Raw genomic sequence first — 26,936 nt, 5'->3', positions numbered from 1 at the left:
AGACGATAGCGGGGCACTGCACTTGTAGTGTCCGCTGGTGAGGCCGCAGTGTGGTCAGCAGATTGTGGTATTTCCCGGCGGGTCCCGTTGCCCCGAGCGGGGTCCACTCCAAAATCCAGCCCCCGGCTTGTGCTCAGCACCTAGGCCCCAACCCGCAAGGAGGCAGGAGGCCTCCTCCGGCTCCGGGACTCGGCTTATCAGGTGCAGGGGGGATTAGTTAAGGCAGCTGGTGTGGATTGGGTCCAAATATGGGCCAGTTAGGGGTCTTTATAGGGCACTTTCGGTTCTGGGGTCAGGAGCTGTCCTCAGGCACGTCCTTCCAGTCTGCCCGCCAGGCCACGCCCCCCAAAATCCTATTTTAATGGTATTGAGCAGGCCAGTGCACTGCAAATATGGCCCCTGCCGTCAAGTATACAGAGCTGGAGGAAAAAGTTCAGGACACCTATACTACATAACTAACCGAAACACAGACCTGGGATTATTATACAGCTTTACGCACGCTCACACATTACACTGCGCTTCTGAAAACATTAATTCTCCTCTTTTCCGGTTTCATTCCTATAGGCTTAACTTGTAAGGCAAACCAACCCTAAAAGCAGTGGCCTACCACCAAGTATTAGTGATCCGCAAACAAAACGATGGGGATAATACTTCATGGTACAGTAGTGAAATGAAATCAAACAGCAAACTCAGTGATAAATCAGTTTATTCTCATGTTAGACGTCAACCTGCGTTTTGTTTCTTTTATCCAATAACAATATATGGCCAATACTAAGATAGAAAAAAATCCACTGCACGTTCTCCATTCTCGGCTGTAAGATGCTCGCAGTGAAGCATTCATTTAATACGGATCAGAACATGTATTTGTTGCTCGAGTTCCTCCACAAACGCACATAAATATGAACCTTCTAACAAGCCAGAGGCCAGCACCAGTAACTGCGCAGAAGGGCAACTGAACGGCTCGCTGCGACTCTGCTTGTTGGAAGGCCTGGATCATGGTTCTTGTTGGGACAAGGGGCTGAAGGCATCAGAGCTGTGGATCTAAACTAACAAGCAACAAAATACAGGCCGGTTCCAGGTACTGAGAGTCACAAAGTTAGGTCTGAGGAATGGCCGCCCTGCGCTCTACAGCTCTGAAAGCCCAGAGATTGCTCTGGTAACCAGGAGGGGGAAAATAAAAAGGTTTCAGCCCAAGAGCCCTGTCACCCGTCTTCTCACACCCAGATAACAAAACAAAAAACGAGGAGGAGTGGGGTGCGCAGACTGAGGAATGGAAAGCAAAGTGTCCATTAACGTAGGAATATCGCTGCTGTACAAGTCAGATGGTGTCAGGGGCTCGTCTAGCCGTAGAGGTCGTCTTCTTCTTCAGCAAAGTGACTTCCACCAGCACTGCCGCCTGTGCCTTGGCTTGGGCCTGCTCCTCCCTGGCCTCCAGAGGGAAATCTACGGAGGAGAACAAATATTTTACAGTATAAAAACACCCAAAAATGCCATTTAAAATTTTTGTCAATTGTCTTAAAAAATGACCAATACAAGAATATCAAAGAGGGGAATCATTAGCTACTCTACACCCCGCCAGTACCAAAGAAAGAAACTTTCCCAGGCGACTGTCCATTTATACGGAGAGGCAGTTTTAGGACCTTTACATCATAAGATGAGCATCTCAACTTAATTCCAGCTCCTCACACTCACTTACAAAGCCCTCATCTGAGTCTCTCCTGTTAAAATATGTGGCCTATCTTCCTTCACACTCCCACCGCAACTGCACGCTGCCGCTCCTCCTGTCTACTTCCACCCATTCCCACTGCCAAGACTTTGGCCACACTGTTCCCTACCACTGGCCCACTTCCCCCATGTACTTCTCCTTCCCTCACTTTTACCACCATCTGCGTTCGGTCATACTGCTGCTGATTTGGTTTTATGACTGCTGGTGCAGCAACAGGTTTTAGTTTTGTTGTAGCAAGATAGAAAGATAAACTGGTGTCCCAATATAACCTATTGCTTATACTGGGACTGACAATCCCACCCCGGCTGTTACTGACAGCATGTTGGATGTATTCCTCCTCTTTTTGTTCTATTCATACTGTTCCCGTTCATCTACGCTGTAAGGTGCTGCAGACCCCTTCTTGTAGTGCCATATAAAGGATAACCACACCACCCATTATCACGAATGATACAGAACAGCGGTTCTCAATTCCAGTCCTCAGCAGGTCATGTATTCTGGATTCCTTTAATCGTGCACAGGTGAGTTAATCTAGTTTGCTGGATCAGTAATTACCCCACCTGCTTCCAGGCAAAAATACTCAAAAACATGACCTGTTCCTAAGGGACCATAGGTAACCTGTGATTAATGCCAGCTATCTACCTGAAGCTGCCGAAGCCACGGCTCTGCTGCAAGGTCTGTGCAAACATTTCATATTTTCTGATGTCATTGTCACTGACTGAGCGGCGGGCGAAGCGCATGGCTTCCTCAAAGTGATCACGGCGGATTTCAGGTACAGGGTCATCTTCTTCCACCTCCTGTGTTGGAAAAACACACACACGTCAATTTTTTTTCCAGTAAACGGGATTGAATACAGAACAGAGAAAACACAGGGATAAAAAATAAAAACTGCAATGTTTTACAGAGTCATCTGGTTTCACCTATCCGTACCATGGCTGAAGGGTTTGTCTGTCTCTCCCGCTCTCTCCTAATCTCATTCTCAATGCACTCCCGGATGGCCAGCTTGCAGGCCCGCTGACAAATTTCCGTCAGGTCAGCCCCAGAGAAACCATTGGTCATCTTGGCCAGGAAGTCAACATCCACATCCTACAGGATGCACAAACAGATAATTAACTCTATACGCGGCTATGGAACAGATTGGTTAGGTGCTACTAAACCTCTGAAGTTTATATCTGTACAGAAGAGGTACTGCGTACCTTGGCAACTGGAGACTTCCTCAGATTGGCCTTCAGGATAGCAATACGGGACTTCTCGTCTGGCAAGGGGATGTAGATGAGCTGGTCCAGACGTCCGGGACGCAGAATGGCAGGGTCAATGATGTCCGGTCTGTTGGTGGCTCCAATGATGAAGACATTCTTTTTGGTAGACATACCATCCATCTCTGTCAGGATTTGGTTAATTACTCTGTCAGCAGCTCCACCACCATCACCAATGTTACCACCACGGGCCTTGGCAATGGAGTCCAATTCATCAAAGAACAAAACACAGGGAGCAGCTTGCCGAGCCTAACACAAAAAAGGAACACCAAACTTATAGAACTCAAGTAAAATGCAAAGCACGATCTCAATATCCGCTTAGTCCATTCCTTACCTTGTCAAAGATCTCCCGGACGTTGGCCTCAGACTCTCCGAACCACATGGTGAGCAGCTCAGGGCCTTTGATAGAGATGAAGTTGGCTTGACATTCGTTGGCAATGGCCTTGGCTAACAAAGTTTTACCACATCCAGGAGGTCCATAAAACAGTACGCCTTTAGATGGGGTCATTCCAAACTTCAAGAACTTGTCTGGATGTTCCACAGGGTACTGAAAGGGGGAAAACCAGCGGGAGTGAAACAGGAGTAAAGCAGAACCGTAATGTACAGCTATTACCACACACAACCCATGAGCGACATTACATATTCCGGTCACACTCAGCTCATGGCTACATTCAGTCACAGGCCCAAACTGATGATGTAACAACGCTTCTCAGGGCCACAGAGCATGTTCCGGCCAGCATATGGGCAGATTTACCATCTCCATACATACTTGCATGAACTTTCTGTAGAGACTAAATACCACTGCGTTATATATTGCAGATACAAACCGGTTTAATGTGTGTAGGCGACAGGAACCCTTATAGTACTACAGAGTGTTTCATGAAATGTAACCCTTCACAATGTAAATAAGGCAGCAGTATATTGTTTCAGGAAGTGCTACTACCCGTTACCACGTGAGGGAATGATCTCCTACTGATAGGATATGGGGCAAGTGTCCAGATAAACTCACCTGAACCAGCTCCTGCAGCTCCCTCTTCACATCTTCCAAGCCACCTATATCCTCCCAAGTAACCTGTGGTACCTCAACCACGGTCTCACGCAGCGCTGAGGGGTTACTCTGACTTAGTGCCCACTGCCAGGGGGGAAAAAAAACAATGGTTATCCATCAAGTGACACCCGACGGAATGATGTATGGAAAGTGACAGTACCACATACCCTGAAGTCATCCATGGTGACAGCCAATGAATTCATCACTTCAGCATCTATAGTTTCATCCTCCAGGTCAATGAGGTCCATCTTCTTGCGGATGGCTTGGAGAGCGGCCTCAGAGCACAGAGCAGCCAGATCGGCTCCCACGTGACCGTGGGTTTCATTAGCGACCTGCGCGGTGAGAAGAACAGTCAGACAGCTCCTGAGGATTGCGGAACTTAATGCTTTACAGGCTGGAACGCAGAATATTTACATTAAACTATGGATCAGTGTAAACCCCTGTGTTATCACAGGTACAACCTCACAGTACTCTATCCCAGGAAACACACCAGAAAATATGGCAGTGTGAAGCGCAGTGCAGACTCTACAAGCCGCACGGATATTACAGAGAACACATTACGCTGTAAATTATGAATGTGAGGCAGATTTTATTACTCAAGCCTAAATAGTATTTTAAGTTTCTTTTTGTAATTAATTTCTATAACCTATAATGTATATAACAGCAGCATAGTGTACACAAATAGACAATAAGTATGAAACTGTAATAACACAAGACAGGGTAATATAAACCGAGATATAACAGCGCTACTTGCAAGCGACAAATGAGGTTAAAGGTCGCTCAGTGAATACTGGCCCAGGTAGATAGCTATAGGAAAAGTTCACAGCAATTTTCATTCAAGTACAGAAATAAATGAGAAGTTTTGGTAGCACAGACTGGAGGGCTGGTGATTCGGTGGAATAGCATATAGGGGTTATATACAGGGGTCATCTGTCTCCAATACACGTACATGAAACGGTAGACACCATGAGGGAGAGACAGTTAAGCAGTTATTAATGGTTGTAACATTTAATGACCAAAGAAGTACGCCTTAGGAGACATACAGCATAAGTTATATAAATACTAAGTGGTGTCAGTGACAAGCTGCCAATGACAACACACAGGATTGACAAAGCCTATGGAGAAGACGGCATATTTCTCGCTGCAAACTCCATCATATCGTACAGTACCCCCTCAGCTATGACCGCGAGATAATGACCCTGCCCGGTCATCATTGAGCCCCACGTGTCAGTTCTGATACAAAACATAACTGACCTGTTCTAGATCAACATCATCAGCCAATTTCATGTTCTTGGTGTGGATCTGTAGAATTTCCAGCCTGCCGGTAGCATCAGGGATCCCAATATCAACCTCTCTGTCAAAGCGGCCTGTAGGGGGCACAGTATAGCTTAGAGGGGATAATGACAGCAGACATATGTAACCATGGATTATAACCATTTCAGGAGACGCAGACGTACTGTGTTCTCATCTGGGGGAGGGGGAGGGGGGGGCGCTTACCAAAACGTCTAAGTGCCGGGTCAATGCTGTTGGGTCTGTTTGTGGCAGCCATCACTATAACATGTGCTCTCTGTTTCAGACCGTCCATAAGTGTTAGCAGCTGAGAGACAATACGACGTTCCACTTCTCCGTGAGTCTGCAGTGAGGACGGACAAGAGTCAGACCGTTCCGCTCCTACATACCCCACCCGCTGGAGCAGACGTCAGTTTGTATACACGCACCTTCTCTCTCTTAGGGGCAATGGCGTCCAGTTCGTCTATGAAGATAATGGCGGGGGCGTTCTTCTCCGCTTCCTCAAAGGCTTTGCGCAGGTTGCTCTCAGACTCGCCGGCCAGTTTACTCATAATCTCAGGACCTGGGCAGAGCAGGAGAGAACCAGATATTACCACTCACACAGTAACAGCGAGGGAAGGCTGGCACCGCACACCAGGAAAGCACCCGGTACAAGGTGTCTGCTGGCTACAGAGTATTATTTGTATCAATGAGATCATAAAAGTAACATGAACCACATTTGCACAATAAGCAAAAACTTTCAGCAACTATTTAGCTGTATGAGAAGCGGACCCTAATCAATTCCAGACACACAGACACAAACCCCTTTGCTCAGATTGCACTAATTAGATTATTCTGCAACTTTAAATTAGTAACTTTCTCTCAAAAATAATTGGATTAGTGTCCCCGGTGAACCAAATAGGCCTGGCCAACCTGTGGCTCTCCAGCTGTTGTGAAACTACAAGTCCAAGCATGCCCTGCCACAGTTTTGCTATTAGGGACCAGGACATTTCTCACTTGCTACAACCCGCGCTGGGTGAGGACACAAGATGGCGCTATGGATGCTGAAAGCAGCCTGTACAGGAAATACTGGTAACACCCGATTGCTATATACTATATACGGGCTGTTGCTGGAGGTAGATGTACAATATGAGGAGTCTTTGCTGAAACTCACCACTCCGATCTCTTACCATTAATGAGGAAGAAGAACGCGCCGGTTTCATTAGCGACAGCTCGGGCAATGAGGGTTTTGCCGGTTCCAGGGGGGCCGTACAGCAGAATTCCTCGGGGAGGCTGCGTTTCACAACAAAAGACGTCTCAGTGTCACACGGACTCACATGGGAAAGGTGCAGAATCTACGTTACACACAGCGTACAACAAAGGAAACAATAATTACCTTCACGCCAATAGCTTTAAATAGTGCCGGGTGTCTCAGCGGAAGCTCCACCATCTCTTTGATCTGGGCCAATTGCTTCCTGCAGCCACCGATGTCGTCATAGCCCACTTCATTTAGAGACTCCTCCTCATCCTGTCAGGACACATGAAGCAATACTACATACATGTCTTGCTGTGAATGAGGTTTCAGTTACTGCAACAGTGGCCATATAGACCTCTCTGAAACATAAGGGACACTACTGGAAGGCCCGGGGTTCCTGCACTTGTAGAGAAGGGGTGATCAGACACTGGCAGGCCTGGAGAAGCGTGCACTGGTCATCCTGCTCCCATGGTCAGTGTCCCTGTGTACTTACCTCTCGTTTAATAGGCTCTCCTTCGCAGTGAATCACAGTATCTGGGGCGACGATACAATACGGGCTGGGATCTGTCTCCACCACCTTGAACTCCACCGCACGCATCCCGCCACGGACCAGGAAGATGTCACCTGGAGATACAGGACCCATTAAGCCATTTACTAATCAAATGCACAAAATTGTAGCAATTGCTCAGGTTACAAACGGAGACTATAAGAGTCCCTTTAAATTCAGAGAGACCAACACCCTAATACTGAGAAAACAGGGGACAAGATTCTCAAATCTACCGCTCTATCAGCATTCTCCATCTCCAGGACAGAAAAAACAAAAAAACTTTACAACTGCATAGAAAGGTTAAGGGTCAGAGATATCGCTGTTCGGTTGTATCTGTGGACTAGGAATATATGTTAAAGGACCACTAGAAAGAGCAAAGGCAAGAGGTGGGCGATAGACATCAGAATACAGGATTAATGAGGAGCACAGTACACGGGATTGTCCTGTGCCCGCCTGCGAGATGCCAAGCTGATTTCGGCTGCACAGAAAGCTGGCACAATAGAGGACGAAGCCCGTACAGCTAGTCAATACCTTTTCTGATTGGCCTGTAGGCTTCCAGGAAATAAGGTTTGAGATAAACTTCAAACAGGTTGCCGGTAATGCCCTCCACTGTGTCATCTATTGGCAGCACGTGTATCCGCTTGCCGTACTTCACATCGGGATACGGCTGAATGCTGCAGACAAACATAATAAAAGGTACAATCAGATATCAATCTGCAAAATGTGAAAGATAACATTAATATACACATCATATGAGCAGCTCCGATCACTTCCATATTCCTCCTCAGCTGGTGAACTGGTAGCGCTCCAGCAATAGAGCATCAGTGTAACAGACTCCCGTCAGTCCGGGCACTGCTGGTACACGCTGTACTCCAGGAAGAATGAGTGAGATCTGTCTCCCTGTACACATCTATCAGTGCGCACGGCCCAGTGTAAGTCATACAGCGGTCAACTTAAAGCAACCACAAGCCAGCCCTCGTCTAGATGTTACCCCCTTGTACCCGGGTACGCCATCACAACTAATAAGAAATGAAACAATGTAGATGCAATAGAAGTGCAAACTTTCAGCTTTAATACGAGAAAGGTTAAGTGAACAATGAACGATGTTGCATAACAAATAAGGTAGTTTCCAGCGAATCAGGCGGCACAGTTTCTAAAATGTTCAACACCTGGCGAACTGCAAGAATAAGGGGTTCAACCTCTTGAGCAAAATCTCTAGGATTGATTTCCTCAGAGTCTGATCTTTCCCAACTCACGGTCGTCTTCATCTACTTCCTCAAGAGAAAGTAGCTGCTCCACCTCCCCCAACCCAAAAAAAATAAGAATTTACTTACCGATAATTCTATTTCTCGTAGTCCGTAGTGGATGCTGGGAACTCCGTAAGGACCATGGGGAATAGCAGCTCCGCAGGAGACTGGGCACAAAGTAAAAGCTTTAGGACTAGCTGGTGTGCACTGGCTCCTCCCCCCCATGACCCTCCTCCAAGCCTCAGTTAGGATACTGTGCCCGGACGAGCGTACACAATAAGGAAGGATTTTGAATCCCGGGTAAGACTCATACCAGCCACACCAATCACACCGTACAACCTGTGATCTGAACCCAGTTAACAGCATGATAACAGAGGAGCCTCTGAAAAGATGGCTCACAACAATAATAACCCGATTTTTGTAACAATAACTATGTACAAGTATTGCAGACAATCCGCACTTGGGATGGGCGCCCAGCATCCACTACGGACTACGAGAAATAGAATTATCGGTAAATTCTTATTTTCTCTGACGTCCTAGTGGATGCTGGGAACTCCGTAAGGACCATGGGGATTATACCAAAGCTCCCAAACGGGCGGGAGAGTGCGGATGACTCTGCAGCACCGAATGAGAGAACTCCAGGTCCTCCTCAGCCAGGGTATCAAATTTGTAGAATTTAGCAAACGTGTTTGCCCCTGACCAAGTAGCTGCTCGGCAAAGTTATAAAGCCGAGACCCCTCGGGCAGCCGCCCAAGATGAGCCCACTTTCCTTGTGGAATGGGCTTTAACAGATTTTGGCTGTGGCAGGCCTGCCACAGAATGTGCAAGCTGAATTGTACTACAAATCCAACGAGCAATAGTCTGCTTAGAAGCAGGAGCACCCAGCTTGTTGGGTGCATACAGGATAAACAGCGAGTCAGATTTTCTGACTCCAGCCGTCCTGGAAACATATTTTCAGGGCCCTGACTACGTCCAGCAACTTGGAGTCCTCCAAGTCCCTAGTAGCCGCAGGCACCACAATAGGCTGGTTCAAGTGAAATGCTGAAACCACCTTAGGGAGAAATTGAGGACGAGTCCTCAATTCTGCCCTGTCCGTATGGAAAATTAGGTAAGGGCTTTTATAAGATAAAGCCGCCAATTCTGAAACACGCCTGGCTGAAGCCAGGGCTAACAGCATTACCACTTTCCATGTGAGGTATTTTAAGTCCACAGTGGTGAGTGGTTCAAACCAATGTGATTTTAGGAATCCCAAAACTACATTGAGATCCCAAGGTGCCACTGGAGGCACAAAAGGAGGCTGTATATGCAGTACCCCTTTGACAAACGTCTGAACTTCAGGAATTGAAGCTAGTTCTTTCTGGAAGAAAATCGACAGGGCCGAAATTTGAACCTTAATGGACCCTAATTTTAGGCCCATAGACAGTCCTGTTTGCAGGAAATGCAGGAAACAACCCAGTTGAAATTCCTCTGTAGGGGCCTTCCTGGCCTCACACCACGCAACATATTTACGCCAAATACGGTGATAATGTTGCACGGTTACATCCTTCCTGGCTTTGATCAGGGTAGGGATGACTTCATCCGGAATGCCTTTTTCCTTCAGGATCCGGCATTCAACCGCCATGCCGTCAAACGCAGCCACGGTAAGTCTTGGAACAGACAGGGTCCCTGCTGGAGCAGGTCCCTTCTTAGAGGTAGAGGCCACGGGTCCTCCGTGAGCATCTCTTGAAGTTCCGGGTACCAAGTCCTCCTTGGCCAATCCGGAGCCACGAGTATAGTTCTTACTCCTCTCCTTCTTATGATTCTCAGTACCTTGGGTATGAGAGGCAGAGGAGGGAACACATACACTGACTGGTACACCCACGGTGTTACCAGAGCGTCCACCGCTATTGCCTGAGGGTCCCTTGACCTGGCGCAATATCTGTCTAGTTTTTTGTTGAGGCGGGACGCCATCATGTCCACCTTTGGTTTTTCCCAACGGTTCACAATCATGTGGAAGACTTCTGGGTGAAGTCCCCACTCCCCCGGGTGGAGGTCATGTCTGCTGAGGAAGTCTGCTTCCCAGTTGTCCACTCCCGGAATGAACACTGCTGACAGTGCTATCACATGATTTTCCGCCCAGCGAAGAATCCTTGCAGCTTCTGCCATTGCCCTCCTGCTTCTTGTGCTGCCCTGTCCGTTTATGTGGGCGACTGCCGTGATGTTGTCCGATTGAATCAACACCGGCTGACCCTGAAGCAGAGGCCTTGCTTGACTTAGGGCATTGTAAATGGCCCTTAGTTCCAGGATATTTATGTGAAATGACGTTTCCATGCTTGACCACAAGCCCTGGAAATTTTTTTCCCTGTGTGACTGCTCCCCAGCCTCTCAGGCTGGCATCCGTGGTCACCAGGACCCAGTCCTGAATGCCGAATCTGCGGCCCTCTAGAAGATGAGCACTCTGCAACCACCACAGGAGAGACACCCTTGTCCTTGGAGACAGGGTTATCCGCTGATGCATCTGAAGATGCGATCCGGACCATTTGTCCAGCAGATCCCATTGAAAAGTTCTTGCGTGGAATCTGCCGAATGGAATCGCTTCGTAAGAAGCCACCATTTTTCCCAGGACCCTTGTGCATTGATGCACTGACACTTGGCCTGGTTTTAGGAGGTTCCTGACTAGCTCGGATAACTCCCTGGCTTTCTCCTCCGGGAGAAGCACCTTTTTCTGGACTGTGTCCAGAATCATCCCTAGGAACAGCAGACGTGTCGTCGGAATCAGCTGCGATTTTGGAATATTTAGAATCCACCCGTGCTGTCGTAGAACTACTTGAGATAGTGCTACTCCGACCTCTAACTGTTCCCTGGACCTTGCCCTTATCAGGAGATCGTCCAAGTAAGGGATAATTAAGACGCCTTTTCTTCGAAGAAGAATCATAATTTCGGCCATTACCTTGGTAAAGACCCGGGGTGCCGTGGACAATCCAAACGGCAGCGTCCGAAACTGATAGTGACAGTTCCGTACCACAAACCTGAGGTACCCTTGGTGAGAAGGGCAAATTGGGACATGGAGGTAAGCATCCTTGATGTCCAGAGACACCATATAGTCCCCTTCTTCCAGGTTCGCTATCACTGCTCTGAGTGACTCCATCTTGAATTTGAACCTCTGTATGTAAGTGTTCAAAGATTCTAGATTTAAAATAGGTCTCACCGAGCCGTCCGGCTTCTGTACCACAAACAGCGTGGAATAATACCCCTTTCCCTGTTGCAGGAGGGGTACCTTGATTATCACCTGCTGAGAATACAGCTTGTGAATGGCTTCCAATACCGCCTCCCTGTCGGAGGGAGACGTCGGTAAGGCAGACTTTAGGAACCGGCGAGGGGGAGACGTCTCGAATTCCAATTTGTACCCCTGAGATACTACTTGCAGGATCCAGGGGTCCACTTGCGAGTGAACCCACTGCGCACTGAATTTCTTGAGACGACCCCCCACCATACCTGAGTCCGCTTGTAAGGCCCCAGCGTCATGCTGAGGACTTGGCAGAAGCGGGGGAGGGCTTCTGTTCCTGGGAAGAGGCTGCCTGCTGCAGTCTTTTTCCCTTTCCTCTGCCCCGGGGCAGATATGAGTGGCCTTTTGCCCGCTTGCCCTTATGGGGACGAAAGGACTGAGGCTGAAAAGATGGAGTCTTTTTCTGCTGAGAGGTGACCTGGGGTAAAAAGGTGGATTTCCCAGCCGTTGCCGTGGCCACCAGGTCCGATAGACCGACCCCAAATAACTCCTCCCCTTTATACGGCAATACTTCCATATGCCGTTTGGAATCCGCATCACCTGACCACTGTCGCGTCCATAACCCTCTTCTGGTAGAAATGGACAGCGCACTTACTCTTGATGCCAGGGTGCAAATATCCCTCTGTGCATCTCGCATATATAGAAATGCATCCTTTAAATGCTCTATAGTCAATAATATACTGTCCCTGTCCAGGGAATCAATATTTTCAGTCAGGGAATCCAACCAAGCCACCCCAGCACTGCACATCCAGGCTGAGGCGATTGCTGGTCGCAGTATAATACCAGTATGTGTGTATATACTTTTTAGGATATTTTCCAGCTTTTACTCTAAGCAGCTCAGGAGAGCCACCTAGATTGCACCCTTCTCGTTCGGGCACAAAATCTTAACTGAGGCTTGGAGGAGGGTCATGGGGGGAGGAGCCAGTGCACACCAGCTAGTCCTAAAGCTTTTACTTTGTGCCCAGTCTCCTGCGGAGCCGCTATTCCCCATGGTCCTTACGGAGTTCCCAGCATCCACTAGGACGTCAGAGAAAGTTAATTTTGAACACTTTGTGAAGAACCCTTTGCAAGCAATGACTGCCTGATGTTTGGAACCCATGGACATCACCTAAGCTGGACTTCCTTGTTATGCTTTGCCAGGCTGTCACTGCAGCGGTCTTTAGTTGCCATTTGTTCACGGGCCTTTCTGCCTTTAGCAAGTGAAACGCTGCTCGATCAGGTAGAGATCAGGAAAGCGACTCGACCATTACAGAATACTCCACTTCTTAGAAAGCTCCAGGGCTGCTGTTTGTTTTTATCATTGTCCATCTGTATTCTTAAGCGCAGTACAGTCAACATTGCTGAATCTGAGCACTCATGAAGCCTTTTCTGTATGGTATACTTGGATAATCTCTACCTCCCGGAGAGCGTTCTCCACTTGGCTGGATGTTGTGAATGGGCTTTTCTTTACAGAGGCAAGGATCCTGCCATCATCCACCACTGTCTTCTGTAGACGTCCAGGTCTTTTGTGTTGCCGAGCTCAGCAGTGCGTTCTTTTTTTCCTCAGAATGTACTAAACTGTTGATTTGGCCGCTCCTAAGGTTCCCGATATCTCTCCGATGAGTTTTTGTAGCACAATGCCGGCCTGTCACTTGCATGGAGAGCTCCTGTGACCACATGTAGATTCACAGCCACAGATACCAATGCAATTACCACACCTGTAATCATCTCCAGACATTTTTCCTGCTTAATTGATAAAGAAATAACGAAGGGATAGGCCAGACCTGTCCATCAAGCAGCTTTTTAGTCAATTCTCCAATTACTTTTGGGCTACATATTACACAGCTGTGATTCATACACCCTTCCTCCAATTTGGATGTGAATACCCTCAAACTAACACTGATCGCTCCAACTTAAACAATTGGTGACCTAGTCCACTATTCCTGGGTCCCATCACAATACTGTACATTGCTTTGCTCTCACAGAGCCAACAGTGCTGGGCGAGGGCAGGCCGCAGTCAAGGACAGTGCTGGGCGAGGGCAGGCCGCAGTCAAGGACAGTGCTGGGCGAGGGCAGGCCGCAGGCAAGGACAGTGCTGGGCGAGGGCAGGCCGCAGGCAAGGACAGTGCTGGGCGAGGGCAGGCCGCAGGCAAGGACAGTGCTGGGCGAGGGCAGGCCGCAGGCAAGGACAGTGCTGGGCGAGGGCAGGCCGCAGGCAAGGACAGTGCTGGGCGAGGGCAGGCCGCAGGCAAGGACAGTGCTGGGCGAGGGCAGGCCGCAGGCAAGGACAGTGCTGGGCGAGGGCAGGCCGCAGGCAAGGACAGTGCTGGGCGAGGGCAGGCCGCAGGCAAGGACAGTGCTGGGCGAGGGCAGGCCGCAGGCAAGGACAGTGCTGGGCGAGGGCAGGCCGCAGGCAAGGACAGTGCTGGGCGAGGGCAGGCCGCAGGCAAGGACAGTGCTGGGCGAGGGCAGGCCGCAGGCAAGGACAGTGCTGGGCGAGGGCAGGCCGCAGGCAAGGACAGTGCTGGGTGAGGGGTCAGGTGGCAGTTGAGGTAGAGGCGTTTAAGGTAAGGTGCAGCTGATTTGGAGCTGGGGTTGTGGCACAGAGCAGTTGGTGCAGGAAGGTTGTTGAAGGATTAAGGCCATTCGGCAGGTGTGGCGGGGGGGATAAGGGTAGATAGCAGCTGGGGCACTATTGTGGGGCAAGGAGGGGATAAGGGTAGTTAGCAGCTGGTGCATTACTGGGGCAGGACGGGGGTTAATGGTGGGCAAAAAAGGGTGTTAGAGGCAGGAAATACTTAGGGCAGAGCTAGGGGATTGGGAGAGGATTAGATAGTAGCTGGGGCAAAGAGGTGGCGAGGTGCAGGCAGTACTGTGGGGCAAGGAGGGGGTACGGGGTATACAGCAACTGGGGCAGGACTGGGACAAGGAGAGGTTAAAGGCAGTCAGCACTGGGCACAGTAGTTACCTCTGTCCAGCTGGGAACCCCCAACCTCTTCACTACGGAGAAGGATGCAGATGCGCTGCTGTAGCAGAACAGCGCACTGCGTGGGTGGGCAGGAAAGTAGACTGGGAGGAAGATGCTACAAGCAGCAGTTGGCATGGCCTCTGACGCACAAAAGTCAGATCATGGTGTGTCCTGTGGGACCCGCTCGTCTTCTAAAAGTGGGACCTAGGCAGCAGTTTTGGGGTAAAATACACCCTATAGCACATATTTACAATCACTGAATTAAAGCGGATAAATCTATAATAAATACGGTTTAAAAGTGCAGACTAACTAGAATGAACAAAACCCTTAGCTAGATACACAGATATACAGTGATGACGCCAACAGTAACTGTCTTGTATACAAAGAACTGCAGAGAAACCCTGGTGAAATGAAACCGAGCTGGTAACAGGTCCACCTACCAAGTGCTTTAAGATAAAAGTGGTTCATGCCCGGGGCCACTGCTGCATATTGAGAACTCATCTTTAGCATCCATCCTCCCGGAGAAAGCTACACTGGCCATCCCTGGGTTCCCCAATCATCCATCCTCCCGGAGAAAGCTGCACTGGCCATCCCTGGGTTCCCCAATCATCCATCCTCCCGGAGAAAGCTACACTGGCCATCCCTGGGTTCCCCAATCATCCATCCTCCCGGAAAAAGCTGCACTGGCCATCCCTGGGTTCCCCAATCATCCATCCTCCCGGAGAAAGCTACACTGGCCATCCTTGGGTTCCCCAATCATCCATCCTCCCGGAGAAAGCTACACTGGCCATCCCTGGGTACCCCAATCATCCATCCTACCAGAGAAAGCTACACTGGCCATCCCTGGGTTCCCCAATCATCCATCCACCCGGAGAAAGCTACACTGGTCATCCTTGGGTTCCCCAATCATCCATCCTCCCGGAGAAAGTTACACTGGCCATCCCTGGGTTCCCCAATCATCCATCCTCCCGGAGAAAGTTACACTGGCCATCCCTGGGTTCCCCAATCATCCATCCTCCCGGAGAAAGCTACACTGGCCGTCCTTGGGTTCCCCAATCATCCATCCTCCCGGAGAAAGCTACACTGGCCATCCCTGGGTTCCCCAATCATCCATCCTCCCGGAGAAAGCAACACTGGCCATCCTTGGGTTCCCCAATCATCCATCCTCCCGGAGAAAGATACACTGGCCATCCTTGGGTTCCCCAATCATCCATCCTCCCGGAGAAAGCTACACTGGCCATCCCTGGGTTCCCCAATCATCCATCCTCCCTGAGAAAGCTACACTGGTCATCCATGGGTTCCCCAATGTAACACAAGAGGATGAATCTATTCTTACACACTACAGCTGCACTTTAGTGGTTGTCACCGAGACATCAGAAGAGACAATAGCCACTCCAGCTAGATCTAACAGACAGGGGTCTCTATAGGGAATGCAGCACAGACTGATCGTACATAGGGGCTACTAAACTAATGGATGTGCCCTCTCAGTCCAGCAGACTATGGACCCTGAAGAAGAAACGGATACAGAAGTAAAGAGAATTTTGGGAGACTGATAATCCCATAGTTACTGTACGGTCAGTCTCCTCTATTAGACCACAGCAGCAGTACTTAGGCTGTGGCCCAGGAGGGTAACTGTGTACCAGAGGGGACACTCTCCACGCGCCTCAGTGAGGTCATCGGCCCCTAGTGAAGCCTCCACTGCAGGCAGATCACATGTAAATAGGACATACAACTTCTGTTCTATTAGCACTGAGCTGGAACACTACCTCATAACATCTCCCAGCCGCACCCGCAGGTTATTACGGACCACCCTGTTCATACGGATCTTCTCATCCGGGCAGGTGTCATCAGACAGGACTATGCAAACAGCTTCTCGCCTCTTCTTCCCCTTCAGGAGGACGGTGTCTCCGCGGAACAGCTGCAGCTCGTCCATCTTACACTGCAAGACACAGGCGGCCTACGTTACTAATGGACACATATTAGAGCCACACGTCTGACTTAAAACAACATACAAGCAGACGTGACAATTGTATGTGACTAAATGCAGAGCACCGTTACCTGCATCCGGATGGAGGAAATCACCCTGAAATGCTTTCCCTACACAAGTGCTAACTTACATGTGATGGAGAAGACTGTATAATACCAATCCATGAGCGGATTCTACTTATGGTGGATATAGTATGTAAGGTGTCATGAGCAGGGCCCTCCGCCCTCCTGTTTCTCCCTAGTACAGCACGTCACCAGAGTTCTGCGTCTCCTTCGCCCTTACAGGGACTCTGACCGGTCAGCTCAGCCATGCAGAGTACAGATCCCCAACTCAGCACTGCATGCACCTTCCAGCTTCAGTCCTACTGCCGTGTTTAGTCTAACCAGTCTGCGGTAATCTAGTAATGCTGGGAAGTTACGCTCTTATACTATATAATGTGAAGGGTTCATATATTTACCCTGTACAACACCGCAGACACTTTGCATCCCTTTATTAAAAAATAAAACCATAAGTGATTAATAATAATACAACCATGCCTTCATACACACCTGGGACAGAGAAACCACGCTGTTGTCTTCATTGATCGCTTCATCTACAATTAAACGATTGGGTCGGCTCTTCTGCTTCAGAATTGCGGTGGATAAATCATCCACTTTGGTGCTGCGGGAGACAGAAGGGACAGTGAGCGCGTAAAAGAGCAAAAGGTGACTCCTTATACGGAGGTTTCAAATCAACCGTAGACACATTTATACAGTAGCTGACATTAAATCACTGAACCCGCTTATTAGCCACAACCCAATGACTAGGGAACCACTCAGAACGAGCCGTTACATCGCGCCCCATACGGCGATACACTGGGCATAGCACCGGCCTAATGCCAGACATAAGGCACGATTCATAGTTGCACGCAAAACAGATTATTTCACAGTGGAGCGATTTCTCAATGTATATACATGTACTAATATGGCTGGTGTATGATGTGTAGGACAATCTGCTCCCACAGCAAAATCCATATTCAGAATTAGATTTATTGGCCATGTATACTTGCGTATACTAGGAACTTGTCTATACAACAGCCAAGTAACATAAGCAGGTGGTGGTGGTGGTGGTGGTGGGGGGGGGGGGGGGGGAGTAAAGTCACACAGGTAGGTATACCGTAGGGTCACAAGTGAGTTACATGTACATCTAGTCAGTCAATGTTCAGGAGTTCAGCAGGCAGACCGCTCCAGGAAAAACTTTTGAGGCTTCTGGTGGACCTGGCGGGGCCCTGTAACGCCTGCCTGAAGGAAGCAAGTTAAACATGCTGTGGCCGGGGTGTAGCTGGTCATTTCCTATCTTCGTTGCTCGCTTTTTAGCTCTGGACAGGTACAGGTCCTGGACTGAGGGAAGGTCAGCTCCGAAGATCATCTCTGCAGTTCTGACCACCTTTTGCAGCCTGCATCTGTCCCTCGTGCTGGCGGAGCTGTACCATACCAGTATCGAGGAGCACAGTACCAACTCCACAATCGCTGAGTAGAAGAGGAGCAGAAGCTTCTGTGGGATGTTGAACTTTCTTAGTTGCCTGAGGAAGAACAACCTCTGCTGCGCTTACCCAACAGTGGCGACAGTGTTGGACCCCCATTTAAGGTCCCAGGAGATTGTGGTCCCCAGGAACTTGAAGGAGTCCCCTAGCGATCGTTAGCGGAGGGGCACTAGCTGACTTCTTCCTGAAGTCCACTATCATCTCAACAGTTTTGAGGGGGTTGAGATCAAGTTTGTTGTGGCTGCACCACTGGGCCAACCGGGCTACTTCTCCTGTCTATAGGCCAATTCGTCTCCGTCCTTGAGGCCAATGACTGTTGTCGTCTGCGAAATTTGATGATCTTTACTGACTGCGCCTCTGATGTGCAGTCATTTGTGTACAGGAAGCTGCGCATGGGTGAGAGGACACAGCCCTGAGGGCGCCTGTAAGAATGGATTGCGCTTGAGAGGTGAATTACCCCACTTTCACCACCTATGTCTGTGTCAGCGCTGTAACACCAATATACTGGCTCGCTGGGTAAGAGGAGTGTATCCAGAATGGTCACACTTGCCCTATATCCAGTGACACAAGGCAGAGATGCTGCAGTACGAGGCGCACTCAGGTCTCATCCGCACGGCAGGCTGTTCAGTCTCTGTTACATACTGTATAAACAGAGAGGATGCCGCCACAATCTGTACAATGGCAATAGCTGGTGTCCCTGTTGAGTGATGTTGTCACCTGAGCGCACACACTAACATATTATATACACATATATTACACAGGCATCTGGAGGCTGAGCTGACGTGTTACTGTAGCACTATATGAAGAGGTGATTCTACATTTATTTACATGTTCCCTGAAACGAAACTGGAGAAGCTGAGGCTGCTGTGTCACCGTCTCCCGCTCCCATCTCCGGCAGTGACTTCCTACATGTGTAACCTGAGAGCCAAGGGTAACAGCCGCTAATACAGCACCTGGCAACAGGAGTACAGCCACAGACAGTGATAATACAGCAACAGGAGTACAGCCACAGAGCTAATACAGCACCTGGCAACAGGAGTACAGCCACAGACAGTGATAATACAGCAACAGGAGTACAGCCACAGACAGAGCTAATACAGCACCTGGCAACAGGAGTACAGCCACAGACAGTGATAATACAGCAACAGGAGTACAGCCACAGAGCTAATACAGCACCTGGCAACAGGAGTACAGCCACAGACAGTGATAATACAGCAACAGGAGTACAGCCACAGACAGTGATACTACAGCAACAGGAGTACAGCCCCAGAGTTAATACAGCACCTGGCAACAGGAGTACAGCCAGACACAGTGATAATACAGCAACAGGAGTACAGCAACAGACAGAGCTAATACAGCACCTGGCAACAGGAGTACAGCCAGACACAGTGATAATACAGCAACAGGAGTACAGCAACAGACAGAGCTAATACAGCACCTGGCAACAGGAGTACAGCCACAGACAGTGATACTACAGCACCTGGCAACAGGAGTACAGCCACAGACAGAGCTAATACAGCACCTGGCAACAGGAGTACAGCCAGACACAGTGATAATACAGCAACAGGAGTACAGCCCCAGACAGTGATAATACAGCACCTGGCAATAGGAGTACAGCCACAGACAGTGATAATACAGCACCTGGCAACAGGAGTACAGCCACAGACAGAGCTAATACAGCAACAGGAGTACAGCCACAGACAGAGCTAATACAGCACCTGGCAACAGGAGTACAGCCACAGACAGTGATAATACAGCAACAGGAGTACAGCCACAGACAGTGATAATACAGCAACAGGAGTACAGCCACAGACAGTGATAATACAGCAACAGGAGTACAGCCACAGACAGTGATAATACAGCAACAGGAGTACAGCCACAGACAGTGATAATACAGCAACAGGAGTACAGCCACAGACAGTGATAATACAGCAACAGGAGTACAGCCACAGACAGAGCTAAAACAGCAACAGGAGTACAGCCCCAGAGTTAATACAGCACCTGGCAACAGGAGTACAGCCAGACACAGTGATAATACAGCAACAGGAGTACAGCAACAGACAGAGCTAATACAGCACCTGGCAACAGGAGTACAGCCACAGACAGAGCTAATACAGCAACAGGAGTACAGCCACAGACAGAGCTAATACAGCACCTGGCAACAGGAGTACAGCCAGACACAGTGATAATACAGCAACAGGAGTACAGCAACAGACAGAGCTAATACAGCACCTGGCAACAGGAGTACAGCCACAGACAGAGCTAATACAGCACCTGGCAACAGGAGTACAGCCACAGACAGAGCTAATACAGCAACAGGAGTACAGCCACAGACAGAGCTAATACAGCAACAGGAGTACAGCCACAGACAGAGCTAATACAGCACCTGGCAACAGGAGTACAGCCACAGACAGAGCTAATACAGCAACAGGAGTACAGCCACAGACAGAGCTAATACAGCACCTGGCAACAGGAGTACAGCCAGACACAGTGATAATACAGCAACAGGAGTACAGCAACAGACAGAGCTAATACAGCACCTGGCAACAGGAGTACAGCCACAGACAGAGCTAATACAGCACCTGGCAACAGGAGTACAGCCACAGACAGAGCTAATACAGCAACAGGAGTACAGCCACAGACAGTGATAATACAGCAACAGGAGTACAGCCACAGACAGTGATAATACAGCAACAGGAGTACAGCCCCAGACAGTGATAATACAGCACCTGGCAACAGGAGTACAGCCCCAGACAGAGCTAATACAGCAACAGGAGTACAGCCACAGACAGAGCTAATACAGCACCTGGCAACAGGAGTACAGCCAGACACAGTGATAATACAGCAACAGGAGTACAGCAACAGACAGAGCTAATACAGCACCTGGCAACAGGAGTACAGCCACAGACAGAGCTAATACAGCAACAGGAGTACAGCCACAGAGCTAATACAGCAACAGGAGTACAGCCACAGACAGAGCTAATACAGCACCTGGCAACAGGAGTACAGCCACAGACAGAGCTAATACAGCACCTGGCAACAGGAGTACAGCCACAGACAGAGCTAATACAGCACCTGGCAACAGGAGTACAGCCACAGACAGTGATACTACAGCAACAGGAGTACAGCCCCAGAGCTAATACAGCAACAGGAGTACAGCCACAGATCACTGATCCCACAATGTGACCCTAACCTATCACACGGACTGTACACTCACAACACAGTGACACTAATCTATCGGAGACTCCACAGCCACAACACTGTACGACACTAACCTATCACACACTCTACAATACAGTGCGACACTAACCTATCACACCGAGACTCCAGTCACAACACAGCGTGACACTAACCCATCCCTGAGACTCTACAGTCACACATTGTGACACCCATCCCTGAGACTCTACAGTCACACATTGTGACACTAACCCATCCCTGAGACTCTACAGTCACACATTGTGACACTAACCCATCCCTGAGACTCTACAGTCACACATTGTGACACTAACCCATCCCTGAGATTCTACAGTCACACATTGTGACACTAACCCATCCCTGAGACTCTACAGTCACACATTGTGACACTAACCCATCCCTGAGATTCTACAGTCACACATTGTGACACTAACCCATCCCTGAGATTCTACAGTCACACATTGTGACACAACGCCATCCCTGAGACTCTACAGTCACACATTGTGACACTCACCCATCCCTGAGACTCTACAGTCACACATTGTGACACTCACCCATCCCTGAGACTCTACAGTCACACATTGTGACACTCACCCATCCCTGAGACTCTACAGTCACACATTGTGACACTCACCCATCCCTGAGACTCTACAGTCACACATTGTGACACTCACCCATCCCTGAGACTCTACAGTCACACATTGTGACACTCACCCATCCCTGAGACTACAGTCACACATTGTGACACTCACCCATCCCTGAGACTCTACAGTCACAACACAATACAGTGTGACATGAATGTATTACTGAGGGGCCAATCCAACTACATGTGGTGTAAGTTACTGTAGCATGATGCAGTGTGATGCAAGATAAGATCAACACCTATATGGTAGCCTAACATTTTGCGACTGGGGTGTGAGCCAACATGCACAGACAAATTACGGTGCTACAGCCAGGATCCCCAGATGATGCCATGTTCTATGTGCAGGTGACTGGAGAGGAACCATCACTTCCCTGTAACACTGTCACACAGCCCGGATCCCCAGATGATGCCATGTTATATGTGCAGGAGACTGGAGAGGAACCATCACTTCCCTGTAACACTGTCACACAGCCAGGATCCCCAGATGATGCAATGGTATATGTGCAGGTGACTGGAGAGGAACCATCACTTCCCTGTAACACTGTCACACAGCCCGGATCCCCAGATGATGCCATGTTATATGTGCAGGTGACTGGAAAGGAACCATCACTTCCCTGTAACACTGTCACACAGCCAGACTTGTGTCAGGGTCACTCATAGAGCAGCAGTCTACAGCCAGAGAGGTCTCACTTCTGGAGGATTAACCAGTCTGGCCAAGGTGAGACGCTAAGGTTCCTGGACACAAGTCTTTTTCAAATCATAAATTGTTACAGTGTTGCTGCATATACAATGCAGTGTCACGTCTAACTAGGAATATTATAGTCATCCAGACTGTACCTAGGTGTATGCAGCTCACTGGCTGGTGTATGGACAAATTCAGCAAATGTAAAAGGGAAAAGGAGACTCACTAGGGGGACAATTCAATGTGATGTACCACACTCAACACCAATTTACATCGCAAGTCTCCTTGTGCACCTACATGGGGTGCGAGGTAAAACTCGCAATGTTGGTGGTTGCTATATGCCGCTTCGGAATGGAACATGGCAATCATGCTGAAATGAGCCCCACCTGTGGTTTCTTCACCTCCTGGAACTATTTTAATAAGGGGTAAGAAAAAAGGTGATATAACATTTTGGAAGGCACTGCCCCCTTCTTCATGCGCACCCCCTCAAATACCTCTTCAGGAGAGCTCAAAGCTTTGTCTACCCATACAGCAGTCACTACGCTGCATACTAGATCTACGGGGGTGGGAGGGGGATTTAATTTTTACTGCCTTTTTTCCCTCTTTTAAACACCACATTTCCCCCCCCCCAGTAATTAAATTACCCTCCATTTTCACCGCACAAATAATTTCTGTTATCACACAAAAAGCACACAGGATTTGGGATAAGCTCCTGATTCCACGTGGTTTTGCGTTCGAGGACATAAATAAAGGAGCAGTTATCCAGGATTTTGTTTCGCCTGCCTTTGGGCAAGTGGAACAAAATCTCTGCTAATGCTAGTTCTCAGGGACAATTGAATTACCCCTGGGGATAACTAGCCGCGGTAATTTACTGCGGCTAATTGAATTCCCCCATAATCTAATACTCTCTGCAAGGTGAAGATGACTAATTAATGGTGGGTCTGTGACCACGCAAGCCGCAATTCTAACTTGTGATGTTCGTCGTGAAGCAGCTTCCTGGTTCTTTAATAGATCAGTAACAGTTTCCAATAGCAGAGAGGCCTGTGAATGCATGTAGTATGCTCAGTCCTTCATGTGTTAGAATAACAGCTTCTACTACCAAGGATCTGATCTCACCGCAAGCACCGTGTGCCGATAGTCATACATCTGCACCATGTATATAACAGAACTGGCTCATTTGCACAGAATGATATCACTGAAAGCCAGACCATTCCCAGGGAATGAATGAGAAGCATTGTGTATGAGGGGGAACAATTCTATAGGGCAGTACGGATGGTGTAATGGTTAGCAATACTGCCTCATGATTCAAATCCCACCACGGCCCTGTGTGGAGTTTGTATATTCTCCCTGTCCTTGAGTGGGTTTCCTCCGGATGCTTCGGTTTCCTCCCACAATCCAAAAATATACTGGTAAGTTAATTGGCTCCCCAAAAAATGTAACCCTAGTGTATGTACATGGGCAGACTAGATGGACCAAGTGGTTCTTATCGGTCATCAAATTCTATGTTTCTATATATAGATCCAACATTTTTGGGTGCGCGCATGTAACGAGCAAATGTCACTCGTTCTGTAGATGGGCGCGAGTGTTCACTACTTGTTCTGCCCAAAAACACACAAAGCGGCTAAACTCACGCAAAGTATTAGGTGCGCTGGCGAAAAAGCAGTTTGGCCGCCCCAAAGAACGACTTTGGATGTCTTTCTACGAGCCACCACAGAAGGGTGCGAGCAGAAATAGACGCCTGCAAAGCTTGTACCCAGCGGCACAAGAGAGTACCCAAAAACAATTTAAATACCCCCCTACACCATCGAATCAGTTTACGGAGAATATTATCGGGTTCTAGACCCGATGATTATAATTTATTGCCACAAGAAATGATTGATTGCCAGAACGTATGAAGAAACGCCTGCAGGGTCAGGGTTTTCCTGTGGTGTGTAGGAAGTCAGCTTCTTCAGGAGTTGTGCGCACGGGTGCTCTGCTGAAAATGCGCGTGCGGGTGGAGAGTGCAGAGAAGGAATCCTAAACCACGACAAAAGGTGACCCCCACCCTGTTTATAGGAGCCAGAAGACCCCCCCCCACCACGGCCTGTACTGGAACCCGTGACTTCCCTGTATATAGAAACAAAGGACCCCCCAGTCTGTATATAGGAACCAGGGACCCCTTCCCCCCAGTCTGTACATCGGAACCAGGAATCGACCCACGGGCCGGGGATCCCCAGGCCGGTATATAAAGGAGCGGGGATCCCCAGGCCGGTATATAAAGGAGCGGGGATCCCCAGGCCGGTATATAAAGGAGCGGGGATCCCCAGGCCGGTATATAAAGGAGCGGGGATCCCCAGGTCGGTATATAAAGGAGCGGGGATCCCCAGGCCGGTATATAAAGGAGCGGGGATCCCCAGGCCGGTATATCAAGGAGCGGGGATCCCCAGGCCGGTATATCAAGGAGCGGGGATCCCCAGGCCGGTATATCAAGGAGCAGAGATCCCCAGGCCGGTATATCAAGGAGCGGGGATCCCCAGGCCGGTATATCAAGGAGCGGGGATCCCCAGGCCGGTATATCAAGGAGCAGAGATCCCCAGGCCGGTATATCAAGGAGCAGGGATCCCCAGGCCTGTATATCAAGGAGCAGGGATCCCCAGGCCTGTATATCAAGGAGCAGGGATCCCCAGGCCTGTATATCAAGGAGCAGGGATCCCCAGGCCTGTATATAAAGGAGCAGGGATCCCCAGGCCTGTATATAAAGGAGCAGGGATCCCCAGGCCTGTATATAAAGGAGCAGGGATCCCCAGGCCTGTATATAGAGGAGCAGGGATCCCCAGGCCTGTATATAGAGGAGCAGGGATCCCCAGGCCTGTATATAAAGGAGCAGGGATCCCCAGGCCTGTATATAAAGGAGCAGGGATCCCCAGGCCTGTATATACAGGAGCAGGGATCCCCAGGCCTGTATATACAGGAGCAGGGATCCCCAGGCCTGTATATACAGGAGCAGGGATCCCCAGGCCTGTATATACAGGAGCAGGGATCCCCAGGCCTGTATATACAGGAGCAGGGATCCCCAGGCCTGTATATACAGGAGCAGGGATCCCCAGGCCTGTATATACAGGAGCAGGGATCCCCAGGCCTGTATATACAGGAGCAGGGATCCCCAGGCCTGTATATACAGGAGCAGGGATAGCAGGGATCTCCAGGCCTGTATACAAGACCCAGGTACCCCTTTCCCCCCCCCCGGTGTGGGGCCTGGAGGGAGGCGGAGGCCCGGATGACACAGCAGGATGCAGTCAGCACTGGGCCGGGCTCACTAGGCCGCACTCGGCTCCGGCGCGCATTGGGATCAGACAGCCGGATCACACTCCGGGGATGGGCGAGTGTGAGAGGCCCCGGCCTGCCCTCCGTCCCTCCCCGGCACTGACAGCTGCGGCCTACCGGCATCCCGCACTCACTCTGATCCGGAGGCCATCCTCAGTGTCCGGCCTGTGCCGCCCCGCTGCTGGATGCTGAGTGTTCCCGCTGCTGTCGGACGCTCTGCCCTCGGTCTCCGGTGCTGGCTGTGGGGTTCGGTCGGCGGCGCCCGGTGTCTCTTACTGTCTGACTGACTGCGGCGGGGGGAGGAGCCTACGGCACGGCAAAGAGCTGCGTCATCCCCTGTCTCCGCGCATGCGCGAACTTCCCGGCGACCAATCAGCGGCTGCCAGGACCGGGAGGCGGGCACAGAGAGGAGGCCACGAGCCGACAAGCCCCGCCCCCTGCGCTCTATCCGGGGACCGCCTCCTATTCGATGGCCGCTCTGGGAATTACATCTGCCGGCGAGGGCTACCTAGCAACTGAGGCTACGGCTGCTGATTGGCCAGAAATTGTGCAGGGAGGCGGGGCGTAAGGGATGGCACAGAAAGTAAATTCGGTGATTGGAGGAAGGTGTTATCTGGCCGTAATTCATTGGGCGAGACGCCTGTCAGTCATACTAGCAGCCATGTAACAGTGCTGCTTAGTCATTGACATGTGTGAGGGAGTAAGCTTATTGTGTGTTGTCAGGGCCACCAGGCTCCTGTGTTACCTCAGATGTAATAAGGGGGCTCCCTGCTTACTGCAAATACCCCCCAGGTGACACCATATATTATATTCTATATCCACCTGAGCCATACTTGCCTACCTGACCCTCTCCATGAGGGAGAAAATGCTCTGTTCCTGGACTTTCCTGGTGTAACCCCATTTGTTTCGGGGCCACTATGAATATTATTAAATGTATAAGTGCCTCCACCCAAGCAAAGAGTTAAAAGTTAGGCTGGCTTGGGATAAGCCTAACTAGTCTTGTTTAAATCAGGATTTTGGTACTTACCGATAAATCCCTTTCTCCGA

The 26,936-nt window shown here is 49.7% G+C and overlaps 1 protein-coding gene across 1 annotated transcript; it reads right to left on the bottom strand.

Moving 5' to 3' along the window:
• Nucleotides 1-689: 689 nt before the first annotated feature.
• Nucleotides 690-26,220, bottom strand: LOC135054310 (transitional endoplasmic reticulum ATPase). Its single transcript, XM_063957554.1, has 17 exons — nucleotides 26,024-26,220; nucleotides 17,093-17,204; nucleotides 16,324-16,496; nucleotides 7,630-7,772; nucleotides 7,045-7,175; nucleotides 6,693-6,824; nucleotides 6,487-6,589; nucleotides 5,746-5,879; nucleotides 5,525-5,660; nucleotides 5,282-5,394; nucleotides 4,195-4,359; nucleotides 3,989-4,111; nucleotides 3,314-3,526; nucleotides 2,920-3,228; nucleotides 2,654-2,809; nucleotides 2,366-2,520; nucleotides 690-1,443 (listed from the first exon to the last, which is right to left on the bottom strand). The coding sequence occupies exons 1-17, from the start codon at nucleotides 26,038-26,040 to the stop codon at nucleotides 1,341-1,343; spliced, it is 2,418 nt and encodes an 805-aa protein (XP_063813624.1). The 5' UTR covers nucleotides 26,041-26,220; the 3' UTR covers nucleotides 690-1,340.
• Between the last annotated feature and the right edge of the window lie 716 nt (nucleotides 26,221-26,936).

This window comes from Pseudophryne corroboree, chromosome 1, assembly GCF_028390025.1.
Source record: "Pseudophryne corroboree isolate aPseCor3 chromosome 1, aPseCor3.hap2, whole genome shotgun sequence".
Lineage (NCBI taxonomy): Eukaryota > Metazoa > Chordata > Amphibia > Anura > Myobatrachidae > Pseudophryne > Pseudophryne corroboree.
The sequence above is the reverse complement of the archived record's forward strand: the minus strand, read 5'-3'. Positions and strand labels throughout refer to the sequence as shown.

Coding starts and splice junctions, on each gene's coding strand:
- LOC135054310 (XM_063957554.1), bottom strand. Junction 7,176..7,629: donor CTACAGGCCAATCAGAAAAG/GTATTGACTAGC, acceptor CTGTATCTCCAG/GTGACATCTTCCTGGTCCGT. Junction 6,590..6,692: donor TTAAAGCTATTGGCGTGAAG/GTAATTATTGTT, acceptor TGTGAAACGCAG/CCTCCCCGAGGAATTCTGCT.